This window comes from Buteo buteo, chromosome 12 (assembly GCF_964188355.1).
Source record: "Buteo buteo chromosome 12, bButBut1.hap1.1, whole genome shotgun sequence".
Taxonomy (NCBI): domain Eukaryota; kingdom Metazoa; phylum Chordata; class Aves; order Accipitriformes; family Accipitridae; genus Buteo; species Buteo buteo.
The window spans coordinates 15,954,569-15,975,704 of record NC_134182.1 but is presented as its reverse complement, the minus strand read 5'-3'; the positions used below and the strand labels follow the sequence as shown (position 1 = coordinate 15,975,704).

General features: G+C 37.7%; 1 protein-coding gene across 16 annotated transcripts in view; it reads left to right on the top strand.

Annotated features, from left to right (window-relative positions):
• Positions 1 to 21,136, top strand: part of THADA (THADA armadillo repeat containing) — a 171,146-nt gene that overhangs the window by 74,044 nt on the left and 75,966 nt on the right. For 12 of the 16 annotated variants that reach the window (XR_012652485.1, XR_012652484.1, XM_075042803.1 and 9 more), the window contains one exon: positions 4,091 to 4,259. The exons of 2 other annotated variants lie outside the window; for them this stretch is intronic. Coding sequence is in view for 11 of the 14 variants with exons in the window: in XM_075042803.1 (XP_074898904.1) it covers positions 4,091 to 4,259 (169 nt within the window). In the remaining 3 variants the exon portion in view is untranslated. Of the gene's footprint in view, positions 1 to 4,090; positions 4,260 to 6,396; positions 7,000 to 21,136 lie in introns of those variants that run through there. 2 more of the 16 variants (XR_012652486.1, XM_075042810.1) reach the window with 2 other exon arrangements.

The following is a 21,136-nucleotide window of genomic DNA, read 5'->3' as shown; positions in this document are numbered from 1 at the left end:
CGATCTGCATCTAAAGAAAGTGTCACATACTGAAAACACTTCTTCCCCCCCCGCCCACCAAGTATTTTTCAAATCAAAGAAAATGAAACAGTTTTAAATACAGGTTTGCGCACACACACACGCTGCCCTAACGGATGCAAGACTCCATTGCTTGTACTTGCCTGCAGAGAATATGAGAAGAGGCAGCCTGTGGCAGATTTTAGTCATGTTGTTGGCAGGTGAAGCTCAGAGTCTGGATGGTGAAGTGGCCAAGGCTGGAGGTCCTGTTCCTTTCTGCCAATGTCTTGGCAAGGCAACTGCTACCACATAAGTGAAACTAATCTCAGGGATGGCAGTTTGTTAAACTGCTGCAGGAAGAGTAGCCAGAATAATTGCATAGCCTTCAAATACTTCTTTCCTTAAGCTGCTAGGTTTTGCTGCAGGTACAAACAGTTACAGTGATTGCCGTAACTGTGTAAGGATTTTTCTTGATACAGGTTTTGATGTTGCTTCCCATAGTTGTTGCTAAATCCTAGATAAAATAAATATTTAAGAATACAGGTAGTGGACTCAGTGTTAAGGTGTATAGTTGATCTTGGAGGCTGATATAATAATAAACAAATAATTGCTACATTGGGTTAGATTGTTGTTTTGTGTTACTCAGTTGTTTTATTTGCATTCAGTCTTCCTCTAGCTTTTTGACAATTGATCCTGTTTAGTTTTATTTACAGGTAAGAGATTATATTTAAGTGGGATCCAGTAAAAATCAAAACTGCCTGTTCTCAGTCTGGGGTGCTGTTAGAGTTTATGGAAAAAGTAGTGTATATTTTGACATTGTTCTCAAACTTCTTGCATGATTCAGGAATGAAGCAGAGTTCCTTCAAAACATGAGAGATACACACATAAGTGCCTTCAGGGTATGCAGAAGTTCAGGGATAGGTCACTAGTGGTGACTTGGTATGATATCTTGCATGTGTATGTGAAAGGAGGAGTGTATTTGAAATGTTATCAGTACTGTTTCTTGGGGCTGTGACCAATTTTCTTTTGAGTATTATGAGATTTTAAAAAAGAAATAAATTTCATTTAAAAAAAAAAAGGAGGGGGGGAGAAGAAACAGTCGGAATGTTAACCCCTCTCAGATTTTTGAAGCTATTTGCCAATGTGAAATACCTTCCTTGTGTTCCCATATGTGTTCCTATAAAGCAGATACTTTATTGTTCTTAAACTTTGTGACACTTTTGTTCCTTAGCAATGACTTCGTAGGAGTGCTCTTCTGAGGGTTTCCACTAAGATGTCAGTTCCTGTGACTACACTGTGCCCTATGTAGCAATCTGTAGTGTGAGAAGTTTGCATTAATGTACAGCAGGTGTGTAGTACAGTAGCAGGTTGGTGGCTGGGTTGCCCTTTGGGCAAGTAGTAGCTGTGGGTTTGCATTTCCCTCAGGCACAGAAAGTTGCAGAACTGGGTCCCCTGCATCCTGGGCGATTTCTCCATCCACTGGGCACCTGTGTGTTTGCTCAGGTGTTTGCTGGGGGGGGAGGTTATTGCCTCCTGATTTAGAATACTCAAAGTGCAAAACAGAACCTGATTTGAGGGTCCCAGTTAGGCCTCTGTGTGGGGTAATACTCGACTGCAGAGGTTCTTATAGAGGACATTAATTTGGGGCATGAGGAGAGGTGAAGATTAGACTTGTTGGTAGTTTTGAGAATTGCACTTTTGCCTTATGGACATACAGTGAAAATGCTGAGGTGGCAGCCTCTGTTGTGGACCCAGACTAGGCAGCTGAGACAATTTTGCCTGTAATATGAAATTATTTTCTTCTTTCAAAATGTAGAGCAGTCACTTCTGTTTCCATAATAAATTTGATAAAATAACAGCATGGAACAAAATTTGATATGTAAAATACTGCATCTCCATATACATATGTGCATGTGTTATAAGTCTTTAATTCAGTTTTTACAAGACAACAAAGTTAGAGTCAGTTTATCTAAAAATTGTTCTCAACTCCGCTTTTTATTACTAAGAAAAAACCTACAGAATTCCATTCTAATTCATTGCATTGAGTTCGAGGAGAAAACCCTCTGTGAAGCATGCAGTGTTGGAAAGTACCCTTGCACAAGTTAGAGGAAACCCTGGCATTTTACCCATTTTTCCACTTTTCCTTCTGAAGACATGTCAGATTCCTTGGGATTTGTAAAAGGTCATGAATAAAATAAAGAACATTCCTGAGTATACAGTTATAGCTACTTAAAAACTAGACGTTCGTTACAGTATCAGTGTTGCTTGTGTTTGCGAAGAACATCAACATGTGAGAATCTCTTGGTTAAGAGAATATGATTTAGCAAAAATAAAGAAATGGTTGCGGACAAATCACTTCTCGGGTTTAAGTTTACTGTGCAGTAGATTTAAAACGTTTTTGTTTAAAAAAAAAATGAAGCTTTTTATTAAGAGCTAGGCTGACTTTCTTCTTGCACTTTGTCAATACAGAATTAAAGCTTTTCCGTATGGAAGAGCCTCTAGTTGTGACTGCTCTGCTTTTGCATCCTGTTGTGAAGGACAGCCAGTCTCTGAAAAGGAAATGCAATGATTTTTCTAAAAATCATTCCCTATGAGGGAAGACATGGGGAGGTGGAGGAGAGAACATGCTGCCATACTGCAAAAATGAAAATTCCCACAAAAGCCTGTCATTCAGGGGTAGCATAGCTCTCTACTTCCTCTGAACAAGGTCTGTGTTTTTCAGGCATACCATGGCCTAACATGACTAAAATGTCAGAACTGTTAATGCTATTTCAATTAAGTCTGTTTACTGTCTTGTGTTCAAAACCCTATTAATTCAGTTGCTAGTTCAAGATGGAAAATGTTTTTTGTATTTCTTTGATGTGAACTAAAGTAAACTACTTTGAGTATTGATTTAAATTTGCTAGAGATAAATGAAACCTCAGAATACCTTTTAATTTCATTTCATTTTTTAAATATGCAGGTATGACCCTGCAGGGCTTGTTTTCAAGAACTCAAAAGTGGTTTGTCCATTTTAGCAGGGGATAATCTCAACTACGTGTGATTTTGTAAGCTGAAAATATGTGAGAAGCAGTTCAGGAAAAGGGTGAGAGGGTAGGAGGAGGGAAGACCATCTCTCTGGGTCATCACAATCAGCTGGGAGGTATCAGAGCATAACTTCCGCCATACTGCATTTTACATCACTGAAGTCATTTGGCCATTCGTTTCTAAACCCTGTGGTAACTTTCTCAGTTGTCTGAAATTGCAGATGGCTGAATTGTACCTGTCTTACAAAATTTGACACGTGCAAGAATTACTGGCTTTGAAAGATTTAGCCTAACCTACTTTTAGTTGACAAAAGAATTTTGTTCACTTCTACTCAGTATACATGCTACTGAAGTAGTATACAGCTGGTTAATATAGCTGAATAGTTAATTGTCTGTCTATAATAAATTAACAGCCAGTTAAAACCTTAATAACATTAAAAGATGAAAGGTTCTTTTTGGCCTGTGTTTTATATGCAGTCTTGAGTCTTTTCAGTTAATTTTTAATAAATAAAAAGTATTTATTTTTGAGATACTAATTATAAATAATAGAAGATTATTTTTCAATGTGTCTTTTACTTCCTGCCTTTAAATATGTTCTAAAAACCAGTGGGAGATATGGCCTAAAAGTCCATTAGACACCATGTTGTGTTATTATGGAAACATCCGATTAAGAGTATGGTGTTTAATAGTTTTAAGTCAAACTCATAATACTTTTGAGTATTATTACTGTATAGCAAGTAACATAAACATCAAGAAAGATGGAACAGGACCATATACTTACCTGCTTCATGGCATAATTGCATCTTTTCTATTTTTCTTTTTTCTTTTTTTTTTTTTTTTACTTTATATAAACACAGGAACTTCTGAAGGAAAAAAAAAGGCTCCAGCATGGCTCTAGTATGACATGTTTCGGGGCAAATGCTCTTGCACTACTGAGAAGAAAGACTGTACATTGGGTTTGTGGGAAATGTGGTTTAGTTTTCATTGCATTATCCTTTGGGGTTTTTTTAGCCACAGCAGTGGGTTACAGCTGGATGACAAAAAATAAGTATTTCTCCTTTTTCTAGGTGTGGGCACTCTCCTGTGTACCGTTCACGTGAGATGTCAGGTCAGGCCCTTGTTCCATTTGTTATGGTAAATGAAGTACCACATACAGTGCTGTCCTTGCTGGAGGGGCTTCCAGACTCTACCAGTCCTTGCATACGACAGAATAATATTCATGGAACACTTCTGCAAGTAAGTTTTTGGGGGTTGTTCGGGTTTTTTGTTTGGTTGTTTGTTTTGGTTTTTTTACTGGAGGGTTTTTGTTGGATTTTTTTTGGTCACACTTCACAGCCAGATAACACACAGTGAGTTGGTGCTGAATGTTCACACATTGTCAAAACATGTATGAAGACTGCTTTTCAGATGATGAATGTGGAATGCACATTTCAGCTGTTATTAGAGGGCTGTAAGCTGTAAATATCAACATTTACATTTCGTATAATGTTTCATCTCTGGAGGTTAAGGTACTTTGAGAGCAAATATCTTTATATAAAGATATCTACACAGAGATCTATGTGACTTGCCCAAAATCACAGAGCAAATCTGAGCAAAGCTGAACTCCAAGCACCAATAGTATTGTAGATAGAGTCTTGCTACTTACCTACATATGTATATGTTAATTCATTTGCTTTTCCTGCTACACCAGCAGCTTCCTGTCAGTTTGCTGTATAAGTTGCGATGGGCTTTATACTGTTTTCTTCTGAAAAAATTCTGGAGAACAGCTTGCTATTGTTTTGGAATCACAAATTTCTTCATTCCCCATATACCATTCCTTTGGTTTATGGTAGGCGGTTCACTGTGTTTGATTTTTAAGTTATCATGGTAATAAGTTACTGATTTTTATTGCCTGTTTTTCATGAGTAACCCTCCAACAAAGCCATATTGTACATGATGACCTCTGTTAGTCTGCCTTGGTTGGCAAGCGGTCTAGGTACATGTTCCTGCTGTAAACTGTGTGGTGGGGTGTGTGTGGTTTTGTTTTAGTTTGGTAGTGTATCTTTTCCAGTATGTTATTTTCCTTTAAAATCATGACCTTACAGGAAACGTAGGACAGGGAAATGAGTGAAGTCCCTCTAGAGCTGTTACTGTCACCTTTACCTGTAAAGGGTTTCAGCCAATTGAACCTGGATTTGGATGACGACTGGTTACAGTGAAGGTTGTCGCAGGGTGTGGGATGATCGTGTCCAGTCCATGCACCTGTATGTATGCAAGTGCTTACACCTGTGAGTTGCTGTATCTGCGTGGGAAAAAGATTGCCATCATCAAATTACCTTTGCAGCCCTGGTGTCTCACGAAACTCCTGAAACATATAAAGCGACTGCCTTCCTTTTAGTGACCTGGAAAAAAAAATAATAACGGAGGGTTGGTTCTGAAAGAGCCCAAAGGTTGATCTGTTTAATTAATCCAGTGTTGCTAACATGATTTTATGCATAGATGTATGGAGTTTTCTTTTCCATACTCCTGAGGCAGGAGATATTCTCAGGGCTTTAACATGCTTTTTCGTCAGTTTTGAGCAGATACTAGGAGCTACTACTGCAATTCATACTGCACCAGGGAGAGACTGGTGCTGTCAGAGTATGACATTCGTCAAAAAAATGTCAGTTGTACCATAACAGTTCAGTGATGTTTGGTTTCTAGCATTTGTTTTGGGCTTTATTTTTGACTTGTGAATCAAGGTTATGCAAAGTCTTCATTTAGTACTTAATTAAATTTGGTGTGTGACTGAAACACTGAACTATGTGTTGCTAGTTAAATAACAAAACAGTTGGAAGAAATACTGTAGGGTGATAAAGACATGCAAAAAAGGAGATGGTAGTGTTTGATGTTGTACCTCTAAAACACTAATGCCAGGTAGTTCAACACGTAGTTAGAATGCACCTCCTGTAAATAGTACAAAGAGCAAAGTACTGTGACTTTCAGGGGTTGTTGGATGCATGGTTTCAGTTTCCTTTTTATCAATATAAGATGGGACTTGCAAAGCTGCTGCTAAGGCTCATTGAACTGTAGAAAATTGTTACTGGACTATTTGTTAAAGCAATGTTTCTCTGAAGGCTTACTTGAAGACACAGTGATCTGACAGTGTTTGAAACTGTTTGCACTATATTTCCATGACACAGTAGAGAATTTATCTTCCTCTTTGATATAAAACCAAAACAAAAATCCCTACTAAAAAAAGTAAGCCTGTACAAAACTCAATAAAATTTAGGTTTTTCCAGCAATACAAGGCCAATATCTTATCAAAATGGAATTCAGTAATTTCATTTCATTTGTTCAGTCACATAAGTCAGAAGCTCACTGAGTTCATTGACTGGTTTTTTTTTTATTTCAGTGTTCATATGTTGTCAAGGCTTGAACAGGAAAGTTGGAATTATTCAGACTTAAGGCTTATGTGGCAGTACCAAATGTGATGAATCTTGAAGGTACATTTCAGTTATGTTTCAGAGTTATGTAATTGCTTCATCTGTTGCAAGCCAAATGTTAATTTATAGAAAGATCATTCAAAAAGAGTTCAGCATGGAGTGCTTGTCCAAACTTGGCCTGGTTTTCAAAATGCTGAGATTGACAAGGAATGTTTTTTGACAGTGGATGCAAATGTGTTGTGTTCAACTTCAGACTTTTGCATTATGTGAAAACATATCTTTTCCTCCCCAGTGTGATAACTGTGGCTCAATTTATGTAGGAATATGAATGTGCATGAGGATAAAATAATCTTACAGTTTACATGTTTTATAGAAGAATTCTTTTCAAGAATTATCTAGGAGGAGTACCGTTGTTCTGTAACTCTTACGGAACTGATGATATTCTTCAAGGAGTAGTTCTGCATCATAAGAAAATGCATTGACTTGAATAAAACAAAGAAAAATCTTTTCTATGCTTAGTGTTTCCTTTATGAGTGCAATTTCTACTTCGCTCCATCATCCAAACTGGAATGGGGGACAGGGAGAGGGGGAGGGAATCAAGTTTGTAATCCACAAGAAAATGCAGAAATCTTCTACTGACCATCTTGAATGATGAAATATTTATGGCTTCTTTTGTTTTAAGATCTAGGTTTTTTAGCTGATCAGGTGAAAGGAAGAGCTCGTCCAGAACTTTATGTAGAGAATTCTGGAAGTGTATCAAAATTTATAACTAGGGAAGCCTTTATGTTTGTGAAACTTCTTCACTTTTGGCAGTTGCCAAGGAACTTAAAGTATTTGGGAAGATTGTGAGGTATCCTTATCAGAGAATCGAATATTGTTTTGACCTTCTGCCTCTTCAGGTTGGAACTCCTGCAGTATGTATTCCATCTGTTCAGAAAATTGAGAAATTCAGAATTAAGCTGTAATTAATTCAGAAATGTTTTATTCAATAACCTGTACTTGTGATTAGTAATTTCAGTGTACTGGTTTGATTCATAGTAGTATTTGTAAGCCATGCAGGTAGGGACACGATCTGCTTTCTGTTTTCATGTCTGTGTTTTTGTAGAAATGTTTAGTCTCATAGACAACAGTCTTAACTGGGTCTCTTAAAACTACGGTAAAGAAGACACCTATATAAAAGAGTGTGTTTTGAGTCCTGATATTTATGAAAGCTTTCAGTCTTCAATTTATCTAATTCTGTGCAGTTGCAACAAGCCTGAGTGTCTTGAGCAAAACAGTTGTTAGATTCAAGAGTTAATCAAAGACCTCCAAACTTTAATAAAGCTCATGGTTTATTTAAATTTAGAGTTCATAGAAAGAGATCACATGGAAATGAGCCCTAAGTAGGAAAAGTAATTATGGAGACCTGGTAGTTCTTCAAAGAAACAGTAACTCCAGAAATATAAATCAACCTAACACAGATTGGATAGAAAGTGTAATAACACACCAGCTTGGACAAATTAGGAGTTCTTTACTGAATGCAAAGCGAGAAGAAACATACTGAAGCAAGAGTGTGAAGAGAGGAGACTGGAAAGGCCAGGACAAAAATTGGCTGTAGCCTTCAAGAGAACTCTATACATATATTTACTCTTGGAAAATGGAAGCTATTGATAGCTGATGTCTGAAAGGTATACTTTTCTCCATTAGTTCATTAGCAAAGTCAAATATGAGCTTAAATATTGGCAACTACTTTCTAACATTAAGGATGCGTTAATGTTCGGCACTTAGAAATAGTGGATCTGCCATTGTGTATATGAAGATATTTTTTTTTTCTGGGCCTGGGAGATGGACTGATGATCACTTGAGATTCCTGCCAGTTTCCCCTTTATTTTTTAATGATTCTTTGATCCTGACAGTGATTGGGGCCTCTTCATGAAGATATGCAGAATTTTTATTTCCATCGGTCTGCACCTAGTTAATTCTTGCCTGCATAGATTTGTGGGTGTAACTTCCATAGCTTTTATTGTGGTAGATGGTCTTGTGTAAACCATCAAAATTTTGATGTAAATTAGTCAAATTAGTTTTTAAGATTGTTATTGCAAATAAAGGGTTAAATATTATAAACATGACTTTTACTTGGATTGGAAATAACTGATTGAAACTTTGAACAGTTTTTATATACAATTTAGATAACATGTTCTGTACACTTGCACTTTAGACTGAACAGAGTCCAAGAAGGTAAGCTTCTGGGCATACTAGAGGAAGAAAACTTGGGCCTTTGTTATTCCAAACCAGGGGCCTTACTAGTAAAGACTGAGATGAAGACAACATTCAGTACCTCAGCCTTACCTTAGCCACATTCATCTCCAGGTGGGCTTTGGCTTCCCTGACTGCATCTCTGCTTGCTTGGACAGTGTCTCTGTTTTCCTCCCAGGTTACCTGTCCCTGCTTCCACCCTCTGTATAGTCCCTTTCCATGTTAGAGTTTTGCCATAAGCTCCTTCTTCTTCCATGCAGGCCTCCTGGCATGTTTGCCTGACTTCTAGCTTGTTTGGATGGACTGCTCTTGAGCTTGGAGGAAGCGCTCCTTGAATATCAACAAGCTTTCTTGGGCCCCGCTCCCTCCAGGGCCTTATCCTACAGGACTCTACCAAGCAGATCCAGAAAGCGGCCAAAATCTGCTCTCATGAAATTGAGGGTTGTGATCTTGCTTTTTGCCCTGCTCCCTTCTCTCAGGATCCTGAACTCCACCATCTCATGGTCACTGCAGCCAAGGCTGCCTTTGACCTTCACATCTTCAGTGAGTCATTCCTTGTTTGTGAGCATAAGGTCCAGCAGAGCACCTCTCCTTGTTGTCTCCTCTGTTGGCTTTTGTCAGCAAGTTGTCATCAGTGCTCTCCAGGAATGCCCTGGGTTGCTTATGCTGTGCTGTGTTGGTCCTCCAGCAGATACCAGAGTGGTTGAAGTCCCCCATGAGGACCAGGGCCTGAAAATACAAGGCTATTTCCAGCTGTCTGTAGAAGGCCTCATCCACTTGTTCTTCCTGGTTTGGCAGCCTATAGCAGACACCCACTGCATTGTCACCCGTACTGGTCTGCTCTTAGTCCTTACCCAGGAGCTCCTAGCTGGCTCATCATCCATCCGCGGGCAGACCATGCATTCTGGCTGTTCTCTCACATAGAGGGCAACTCCATCTTCTCATCTTCCTCACCTGTTACTCCTGAAGAGTCTGTATCCCTCCATTGCAACACTCCAAACATGTCAGCTATCCTATCTTGTCTCCATGATCCCAACAAGATCACAGCCCTGCATCTGCACACAGACCTCTTAACTCCTTTAATGCTTTAACCTCTTCCTTTGGGTGCTTTAAAGTAAAGAGAAGTTACAGGGACCCTAAGCATGATTTGCCCAAAAAACAAGGCAGCACCTTTAATTCATCTGGTTGTAGATTACTTATGATGATTAAAAAAACCTCCCAAATGCATGCACTTTCAGATTGGTTTGCCAAGAAAAACAGATGTTAAAACTTCAGCTCTTATTTTTATCTTGTGAGAATCAGTTAACATGGTTGATGCTGGATTTCAAAGCCTGTGTGATGTGCATAGACCTAGAATCTAGTTGTTATTAGTACAGTAAAATAGCAGTAGTATGACTGGAGCTTTCAGTTACAGTTCTGCACTCGTTAGTTTCCAGAAATCTTTCACATTTGTGCACTGGAAAAATCTGTACTTTAATGAGAGTGTACATACACTTACAGACTGCGTGTATCAAGAACAATTCATTGGACAGCTGCAATTAATCACGGAGCAGATGTAATTACTATTAAGGTTTATTTCTTTTTCAAATGATAGAATCTGCACATCAGTTGGGTCATTATCTTATGTTATCAGTTTGATCTTCTTCATGTTCAATTTGGCAAGCCTACAATTACATATTTTTAGAACATATAGGATCAGGTAAACTGAAGTTATTAAAAGAGGCATTGTGTTTTCATTTAACTTCTCTGTGCCTTGTTTTGGACACTTCCGAAATGTTGAAGGTGCTAACCTACTTCCTAGAGGTCTTGCATGGATTTATAACTAAACGCTGACAGTGTCTAGCTTGAGATTGGGATATAGTACAGTACAAAAAATTTTGTTGCCTGTATCTGTCCCATTCACTGTACAGTCCTTTCTTTTTGGAGAGCATTTTGCATTCCCTTTAGCATCTTTTGGGCATGGATTAGGGGAAAGGAGGATTCAGTGACTTCTCCCTCATTGTTTGCTGTTTGTATATGAAGAGAGGGAACTACATGACTTTGTTTAAATGTGCTTGCTGCCTCCGTTTGCTGCCTCTATCAGGAGATGGATTGTACTGTCCAAGATAAAGCTTTTCGTAAAGTTCCCAGCTGCACATATCGTTGAGGAATAATTTCTGGCTGGAAGCTGCTTTGTTCATTAAGATTATTTACGTTCTTGGTGGTACTTTGTACAAGCAATCAAACAACTGCATAAAATTAAAAAAAAACAAACTCTGCTGGCCTATCATGTCCTTGCACATGGATCTTTCCTGTCGTGACTGGTTTTGGTCACTGCTGTACCTCAGTCACAGTTGGTCTGGTGTGGTCCCTAGGAAGATTTCTCTCCATTCCCCCATCTTCTCATCTGAGGTCTGGCTGGTAGCTTCTTTTCTTGTCAGTGAAGTCTTCCCACTCATTGCTGTTACTTTGTCACTCCTACTGATTTATCCTGAGCATATGCCAGTGTTTTACATCACAAGAGAAGAACAGTATCTCCTTCTGTCTGGGCGGTACACATGACCTGTTCTTAAAGAAGTATAAAATATAAGTGGCAAGAGACAGATGAAACAGAATTCATTATGCTTTGATGCAGGTTTAAAACTTCATGAAGATAAAAATGAAAATTCTCCTATTTAATGTTGTTTCATGTGTCAGCAGTCAGTTACTCTTCACAAATTCTTACTCTTAATATTCAAAGTTTCTCCACCCTTTGGATTTTCCCACAAAATTGTGTCGTTTCAATTAGATAAATTGATTCTATAGCAGTAGGCTGGTTCAAAGAAATCTTTTTGGGTTTTGGGGGGTGGTGATGGTGTTTGGGTTTGGGTTGGCTTTTTATGTTTGCTAATTCAAGCAGTTCTGTTTGCCATATGAATGCAAAGTCTTGTGCAAGGAATGTTGGTTTGAGCTTTTGAACCTTTTTTTGTTTTGCCTTTGAAACCAGCAGCACTGTTGCATCTCTCTCAAATCTAAAGAACAGACTGAGTCACATCAACTTAGTCAGTTGCATGTGACAAAAATTAGACTTAATAGGAGAAAGAGGGTTTCATAACTCTTTACATTAATTTTAAAGATTAAATTTCCCACTGACTTCGGTGGGACAAGAAATTGGCAGTTACTATTTTTCAGGGAATAGCAGCATCCTCTAGAATTAGACTTATCTTTCTGAAAATACTTTACAATGAAAGCGTCTAGGATCCTTGTATTAAAAAATAACAATATGATTAAAAAACCTGTATGGTTGCTTGGCAGGTTTTTCTCCCATCTGTACAGAGATTTTATGGAAGCAATTTACTGTTTCTGTTTTTACTTTGTGAAGTTTATCAAATATGACAAGATTTGTACGATGGTAGAACTTCAAATTGTCTGTATGAACTATTTGGATATGCTGATATTTTGAATATTAATGGTGAGCTGGAAGAAGTAATTTAAAGATGGAAGAATTGATTTAAAACATAGTTGGAGACTTCATTAAAGCAGCAAGAAAACCAGGACAAGAACATAACCTGAGAATAGCCATACTGGATCATGCAAAGGTTTGTCTGAGTCAGTGTGCTGCTTTCAGCAAGGACCAATAGCACAAGCCTAGGAAGAACAAGCAGCTGGAGAAATCTGCATGTGCTGTCTCAGCTTGGAGTACTCTTGAGCCAGACACGTATGGACGCGACTTTGTTGAAGATAAAAATTAAGTATGTAGTTGTACTGATGAAAAGAAGCAGTTTGTGATGAATACATCAAGATGTTAGGTAGTTTAATTATCTGGAAGAGTTGTATTAAGACAGATTGTTGTTAGTGAACATAGAGCCTGCCTAATGAATGTGGATGCCTTTTTCCTTCCTTTGAGAGGAAGAAGATTTTAGCTTAAGCTGCTACAAAGGAAGGTCAAGCTTCAGGTAGTTGAGATTACGATCACTCTTGTGTTTTATGAGTTTAATACTTGGACGCTTACTCAGAGGAATAAAGACAATTTAAATAAATATGAGCATTTGAAAATAAAGCAGAGACGAATGATGCATGAAGAAGAGCTAGCAAGCAATCATGGGACCTTCTTTATTACAGGACTGAATATATAATAAAACCCTACACACTCCAGTGGCTAGGGTGTGAGAATATGACAACAGGAGACAAATTAGGCAAATACATTTTGAAGGTTGTTCTTGGATGTTGGTACTTGGGGCTGAGTGAAAGAGAGAGGTATACTACTCATTAGCTTGACCTAAAAATCCTTAATGTGAATTACCAGCAGGGGTGTCAGTGACTGTATTTTTTTCCTGCTTTATTTTGAAGACAAAGGATCTCTAGGGTCTGAGGGAATGAATGGGGAGGTAGCATATTTTTTATTTGGCTTTATTCAGTAGCACAGAAACATTGACTATGGTGAATTACATTTTATTTGGCTTGGCAGTAACGTTTGAAGTGTAGCAGTTCCATGCTGGCTTATAAAAGCTCAATATAGTAAACAAATGTTACATTATCTACAGATCAAAGACGTAAACCTGTTTTAATTAAATGTTTTCCAGTGAAACTTCCTTCCAGATGTTTCTTTTCGAAGCTCAGTTTTTAGTGTTCAAGATAAGCCTTACTTTTAAGATTAGTACAAAGAGAAAAGAAATATTGATGTCAAGTTGAAAACATATTCACTTATATGTAGCTGGCAGTAACAGAACAGTTGTCTCATTTCTTCATGTTGTAAATTCATATTAACTGTTACATAGGGGTACACTGATATAAGGAGGCAGTAAGCATTTAAGAACAAGATTTATATTTATGAATGCAACAGAAATGCAACTAAGTTCCAAGAATGGGAGGAGGCAGTCTCTGAAAGAAAATCATTGATGAGATTTTGCCAGAGGTTTTCTTCCTGCTGCTTTTTTGTTTCTTTGTTTTTAAAAAAAACTCATGTGGTACTCCTAGTTGACTGGGAATATCTGCTAGTTGGACATTGCTTTGAACTTGCTTTAATTGTAATTAGTACTACTCCCAAATATTGTGCCTCTGACTTCTAAGACATGTCACGAGTTTTCAAAAGGGCATAGATTTAGACAGTTTTTACAACTCTATTAGGTTTCATTCAGTTGCTGCATCATTACTGAGTTCCTTCCTACAGCAACTAAGGATATGCAGAGATGCTATTGTTATAAACTTAGTGTTCACATCTTTGAAGTTTAAAAAGAAAATGTGGTTTTAGTACAGAATAAGCAATATTCATCAATTAGTGAAAACAAGGCTGCTGCTGGTTTGGGTTGTGCCAGGGATAGCTTGACAGTTGCCCCCTCTGTAAAGTGGAATGGATGACTTGACGGATGCACTGCCTCCCTTTCTCCCATGCCCTAGATTTTGACGCTTATTACTATGGGTATGGCAAGCAGTTGCTATGCAGATGTTTTGGCCTCCCTGATCCAGTGTATCTAGTACCACTCCTTAATGAATAAAAGCTCCTGCAACCCATGTCGCTAGCAGAGATTGCAGGGTAGCTGTGTGTATGGCCATTTGAGGTACACTGCCTGGTGTTCAGTTACAGCCATAAAGCATCACTAGTGTTCAGCTACCTTCTCTAGTTATGTCTTGGATAAATGTGCAGTGATTGAAAACACTATATACAAATGTGGTTATATCTAACAACTTTTATTAGGTGTTAGGATTAAACTAAGGAAAGAGAAATCGCCCTGTAGGTACAGTTTTCACAATGAATAGATTATTTTCTTCTTAGATGATGGAGGTGTTAGAAACAAATACTGTTGGCATAGTGTTCTACTTTTTATTACTTAAATCTTCTGAAGAGAGTTGAACTATTTTAGGCACTGGCTGGTTAACTTGATTTAGACCTCCCAGAACAGCAATTGAACTCTTGTGTAGTCTAAATTTTTTAAGTGTTCAATTCTGTGCATATTTCTTGCACCTGTTTTGTATTATGAATGTTAAAGTATCCCTCATGATTAGTTAGGAAAGCAATCCTATCACTCTGTCACAGGCAGAGGATGTTTTTACAGTTGTGAAGGGAAAAGCTGAAACTTGTAAAGTGTACCGAAGATATAATATTCTCCTAGGTAGTGCAGTGGATTAATTTAGTACTCCACGGAGTTCATTTTTCATCTCCAAAAACATGTTTTCAGTCCCACCCTCACAGGGTTTTTTTTCTCTTCCTTTTGATCTAGAAACCATGTCTTTAAAACTTTCAGAGCAAAAAAAAAAAAAAAGATAATCCTGGATACACTTCCTGGATATACTTTTAAAAATACTTGTCTGTGATAATTTCTGACTGCTTGAGGATCTATAAAAATATTTATGAACAGTGAGGGCTTTTTATTATGTTCTGTGTTTTCAGAAGTTCAGGCTATAGTGAGAAATGTGGGAAGGTGCCGCCTTTGGTCTTTGGAAGCTTTCTCAGCCTGTTTGCAAAGCAGAAGAATACTCTCCATGAAAGGAGGAGAGAGCTGGAAAAATTGGCGTTTAAAAGAATGCTGGATGGGAGAAGTGAATGAAGAAGGATGAGTGGTTTTAAGTGGATAACAACTCAGTAAAGACTTACCTATACTGAAGGCCAGGATGCAAGAATCTCAAATAGTGGAACAAAAAATTGAAAGGCGAGGAGGAAAAACCTGGAAATCTAAGAAAATGAAACACAGTAAACACAAAACAAGAATAAGACACTTTTCCAAGGTGTGAAAGTCAATTTCAGAGTGTTCGTAAGTCAAAAAGAATTTTTTGAATGAATGTAGCGTACTTTTTCCTTCTTCAACCAATGTTAAAGCATGTTACTTGCTTTACTTTTTTTTCCTCTGTCACAGGCATTTCTTGCAGTAGTGGTGTTTACCACTGTTTTTTCTTGGGTTTATTGATTTAATTATTTTAGAATACCTGCATTTCTGAAGTAGTTACTGTTACGGTGTCAAAAATTTCTAGGAACAGTTTTTAAATGGTTGTTTGACTTAAAGTGCTTTTTTTACTTGGGCTCTAAATGACTCTGAACCTGAACTGATGGCATACTCTGGAAAAGTGTTCCTCTGATTTTGTTCCTCTGATGCTGTTTATTCATGGGTCAGAAGAGAATAGCCAGGCTGAGGAAGGATTGTACAGAGATTTGACTGACATAAAGAAACAACACAGGACAGAAAGTTTATGTGGGGGCAGAACTAACAAGAAGAAGCTGTGTTATACTAGTATCTAGTGGTAGAGGGGGTTTTTGGAGGGGTGGGAGCAGTGTGTTACTATAAGGGTCTATCTATATGTTTTGCTTTTAGGTCAGAGGCTATGTTCTATTGAAAGAAAATTTGTTTTCCACTGTCTAGTACAACATGCTCCCAGTTCTGGGGCATTGCTGCTAGAACCCTCAATCAATAATGTGGATTCTGAGTTGGATCATCAAAAATGTGGCTTCTAGTGGAGCTGCAGGTATCTCTTAGACATAAGGTAGGTACCCTGCAGAACCTTCATCAGGTCCTGGAAACAGCCTAGGTGTGATGTAACTGTGGAAGAGAGCAAGAGGGCTGCCAAGAGGGTGATAGGCATGCTTCTAAATTTATCACCTGTCAAGGTCCCTCCTTTTCTCTGCTCCTTCCTTCATAAAAGGTTCCAGTTATCTCTGGATCATCAGTGTCTGCTTGATGTTTGGGAGTGTGGAAACCTCCCATGCAGCTTCAAGCAAGCAAAGAATGAATGAGGCTTCTGAAGGCACGATAAGCAGCAGGTGCTTCTATCCTGTCCTCCCTCATTCCTTCTCAGGCTTACACCTCTGTTTTCTCTTCCCGTTTGCCCTGGCACACTTACTATCAACTCTCTCCTGCCAGCTCTTTTTTCAGAGAGCTGTTCTGGACCACATCCTCTCTTACAGAGTAGCTGCTGTCCTGCTATATTGTTTTCTGTTGCAGTAGGGTTATTACCATGCTGTCAGAATTGCATGTCAAATGTATCTGTATATTGACTCTTTTTCAAAAGTGTGAAGACTTACTGAATCTGAAGTGTACATCTACAATGAATGTCTTAGTCTGATTTTGGCAGGAGACCTCTTCAGATTGTAATAGTTCATTCTGGCCTGTTCTTATTGTGGAAAATGAGCAATGGCTATTAATTTTTTTTCTCAAATATACACAAGTATTTCCATAGATGCATAAAGGTCTTTGTGCCGGAAGTGGGTGTTGGGAAAGCTTTAAACCTTGGAAATCAGATTTGCCCTTTTTTGGTGCAAATGCACCAACAAGATTAAAACTTCTGTTTTACTATGAGAAATCATTTAGGAATTCAGCACTTTAAATAATGACCTGACTTTAAATAAATGACCTAGATGAAGGATATTGAACGTTTGTAGTTCATACTGAGTTTGACTTCAGTATAGTTGAAGTTTCTTAGCACCTTTTCTTCCTTTCCACAGTCCAAATGCATGCATTTGTTTAGGTTTATAATATTAAGTTGCTATTCTTCAAGGAACAAAATAGTTTAAGGTAGGAAAAGCCAAGTTAAAACCTCTCTTGTTCCCCACAAAACACTTTTATAGCAAACAAAATGCCTATTATGTACTCATCTCACATTTGTAAATTGCAAGAAATCTTTTATTTATTCTTCTCTGGTTTTCTGACTGTCTTGTTTCATTGGTGAAACAGACACCACTGGCAATTAGAACAGAAAACTTTAGAGACACCAATAATCACTTTTTTTCAAAGGAAATATAAATGGAGCTCTTCTTGAGTGCATGTTTGACTTGCTTCTTTTTATTCTAATTTTTTTACCTATTGAATTGTTTTGTGCCATAAGAAATACCAGCTAGAGCCTTTGCTCTTTTGAATGGAGTAATTTTTGAACCCTGATTGACTCAAGATACTGATAATACCATTTAAAATTTCTCATTTGTCTCATGTGAAACACCCTACATATTTCATACTTTTTAGGTTATTATGTTAATACAAAAGTAATTAATTCCATCATGGAAATACATGTGTGCCACGGTGATGCTGCTATTGTCCCATCCAGTGAATACTACCCAGTTTGAAAAAAGCCTAAGGAAGATGTAGAGATGCACACAGAACACTTCTTTAAAAGACTTCACATATACATCTTGTTGCCAAATAGTTGTTGTTAATAGTTTTTATTTCCTGATGTAACACCTAATAAAAAACATATGCTATATGCATATATCCTGTGTTGCAATGTAAAACTGCAGCCCATAGATAGTCCTGAAGCATTTCAAAAGGACAGGATTTTGTGTAATTACCTTTGGGTACTACTCTCTCATGGGAGACTTGTTGAGCAGGCAGAATTTCAAACCTCTGTGGTGGTACTACTTAGTGTTGTATTAAAAGTGACCTTAAAAAGAATGAAGTGCATCAAGTGCTTCCAGCAATAGAAATGCTTTCTTTTGTTTGCTCTCTTCAGTCAGTCATTTATACTTCTGAATTATTATATTGTAAGAAATTATTTCAAAATTAATCAAACTAAAGTATATTCTGTAGATGTTAGGAACTGATGAGATAACACTCTTATGACTGTAGTTATTTCTCTAGATTATTGTACTCTGTGAGACATTTAAAAATTGTATTGCAGCATCAGGCCTCTTCTGTTGTCAGAAGTGAAAGAAAGAGGTTATAAAAAACAAAATGAGCATTTTATGTTTAACTAGTTTTAAAAGATATAAAATATGGCATCTTGGCAGTCAGTGATCACTAGGGAGGAAAAAGCAGCTGTCTTTGTAACCTCATACTGCCTTTAGCAATAGAAGCATAGTACCGTTTTCCTTAAAAAAAATATGAACTGTTGGTAACGGTGGTAGGTACATGGTATTAAAGAAGGAAATAGAACTACAAAGTAATGTAACCCTTAGAGAGTTGTTTCATGTTCTTCATTTTTCATTTTTCTGAAAAGCCATATTGTGCTTTTAGATAGGTAAAAAGTTATTTTTAAGTTAAAGACCTTTTAGATAGATACACTGAATATACAGCGTTATCATTTTAATCTAATCTGACTTAAGAATTAATAGTTCTAATGACATTTAAAGCTATTTTCAGTATTGTGTAATGGGGTACTTTGTGAACAGTTGAAGAAGTTCATTTCATGTGAACTTTAATTTCTGAACTTCCATGATCACATGGTCCAAATAAATGATCTCATCCTAAATATTTCCCAAGTCGAATTGCGGATGTTGTTAAATTTATCATGTCCAGCTCTCAAATTGTTACTGCAGTAACTTCTTGGGTTTTTTACTCTCTCAGTATGTGGTAGGCTTTGATACTAACAGTTGGATTTCCTCAGAAACAGAGGTGTTTGTAACCACCACTGCCTTTGACACTTTTTTTCCATCAACTGTTTGACTAGTTCAGTTTTCCTAATGTTTTTCCATCAGCCTTTTCAGAGGAATTCATGTTCTATCTGAGTGTTATCTTTGAATTCAGTTTTATTTCAGTGATATTTATGAAGATATTTATAAAGTCAGTACATGAATGGGGCTTATAATGGCTTTATCTTACATGGTTGATCCCTGGAGTTTTACAGAAAAAACTTTGTTGAATAGAATTACAGTACCATGATTAGCCATGAAAATCCTCAAAACAGTTGCAGTGTTGCAACTATACAATCATAAAACACTTCGGAGGTGTCCCTGGATGATGGACGATGCCATTGAATTTTGGTGTCGTGTCAGGACCAGGAGGTGTTCGTTGTCACATAATCATAACTGAATTCCTGGAGAAGCTTGCTTTGGGTCTTTTTCTTTAGTTAGCCTGATTTTCCTAGGAAAAAAAGTTAAAAATGGGTTATTTCAGGTGGCAGATATGATATTTGTCCAATTCGTACAGTGACTAAAACAGAGAACTAGGTGATAAATTTGAGGAAATTTTTCTTTTATTTCATGGTTTGTAATACAAAACATTAATACTCAATATTGTATACTGTATTGTACACAATGCTATCGGTAAGGGATCTCTTCACAGATTTTTTGTAGTGAAAAATGTAATGTCATCAGTAAATATTTTATTTTGACCTTTTAACCTGTTCAACAAAAAGTTTTTCTCTATTGTTATCTGCAGCTTACTAGGAGAGCACTTATCCTCCCTAACAAGTAAATAAATAAATAGGTAGACTCCCCTTTTGCAGCTGGTTGATAATTTTTAATGTATTGTAAGGCCAACAAGACTGATAAAGTGCACAGAAAAGGCTTAACAGTGTTTGGAGAGGGAAAAAGGGAACTTGGTTTCAAACAAAGTTCTCCTGTTTTTCCAAGTGCAGTTTACTTGTGGAATTGTGTGGAATTTAAGTAAACTCCTAAACTACCTCCGTGGATTCAGTAACTACTGAAAAACATCATCTTACTAATTCATTTAGTTGTCCTTTTTGCCAAATTTAAATATTTTGGGGGAGTTGAGGTTATTTGAAGCAATCATACTCCATCCTGTTTTATGTGCTTTACTGTAGTTTTATTTCTATAGTAAATTTTACTGCTTCCAAAAAAATATGCTGTGTTATGTGACAATCCTTCAACATACACTGTCAATCCCCAGCAAAATCTGTTGATGACCAAGGTCATGGATACTTTGTGATCAGGATTTAGGACAGGGTATGGTGCAGACACCTCTAGGGCTCTGAAAGATTGCACCACTGTGATAATGGAGATACACATAAGATTGATGTGATGAGGAGCCGTTCTGTGTGGCACCTTTTTGCAGCTCTTTTTATGGTTTATCAGAGGTTATGAACAAAGTAACAGGAACATACAAGACAGGGTAGTGGTGACTTCCACTCATTTCTATTCTGCCATATTCAGACTGAAGTGGTTTAAAACTGCAAGCTCTCCCTAGATTCTGGTTTAGTTTGTCTAAAGGTAGTAAATAGAAAGTGTTTAATCTGTTAGCTAAAGAAACTATTGATTTTGGTGGGTGCTGTTGCAATTGCAGCCACTGGTAAAATATGAAAGTGACAGGACACTGCCTGGGGAGTGGTGGATGGAGACGAACACAGCCAAGGCCAAATTGGTACTGATTGTGAAGGGGAAAGACACTGAAGAACCCACTGTGAGATACTCTGACCACCTTGTGTTTGGTGTTTATTTGCAAGAAAAAGTGTATGAAGTATCCTGATAGTTACTTGTATCACTGCAGAATGGTTTTCAGCTGCCCTGAACAAATCTGGCATGTAGTGGAATGCCTCGTTGTTGCTCTCATTGCCAGTTTTGAGGCTTTAATGCCAGAGGATTTCTGCAGGCTTGTGCTCTGCAAACAGGTTGTGCACAGCAGTCCACATCCAGCTGACCATCACTAGCCCTCTGCTGGGTGTTGCAGCTGCAACTGATCAGCTGGTGGTCCTCCCTGAGCCGTTTCAGTAAAAAGGAGTAAGATTTCTCAATTTAAATAGCAGGCCTCTGCTAACCTAACTCATGTGACTGAAGGGAGTGGAGAGTTTGCTTTCATTAGAAGCTTGGCCAGGAGGTTTGGTTGAACAAGTGTTGGGCATGGTAACATCTACCATTGGCAC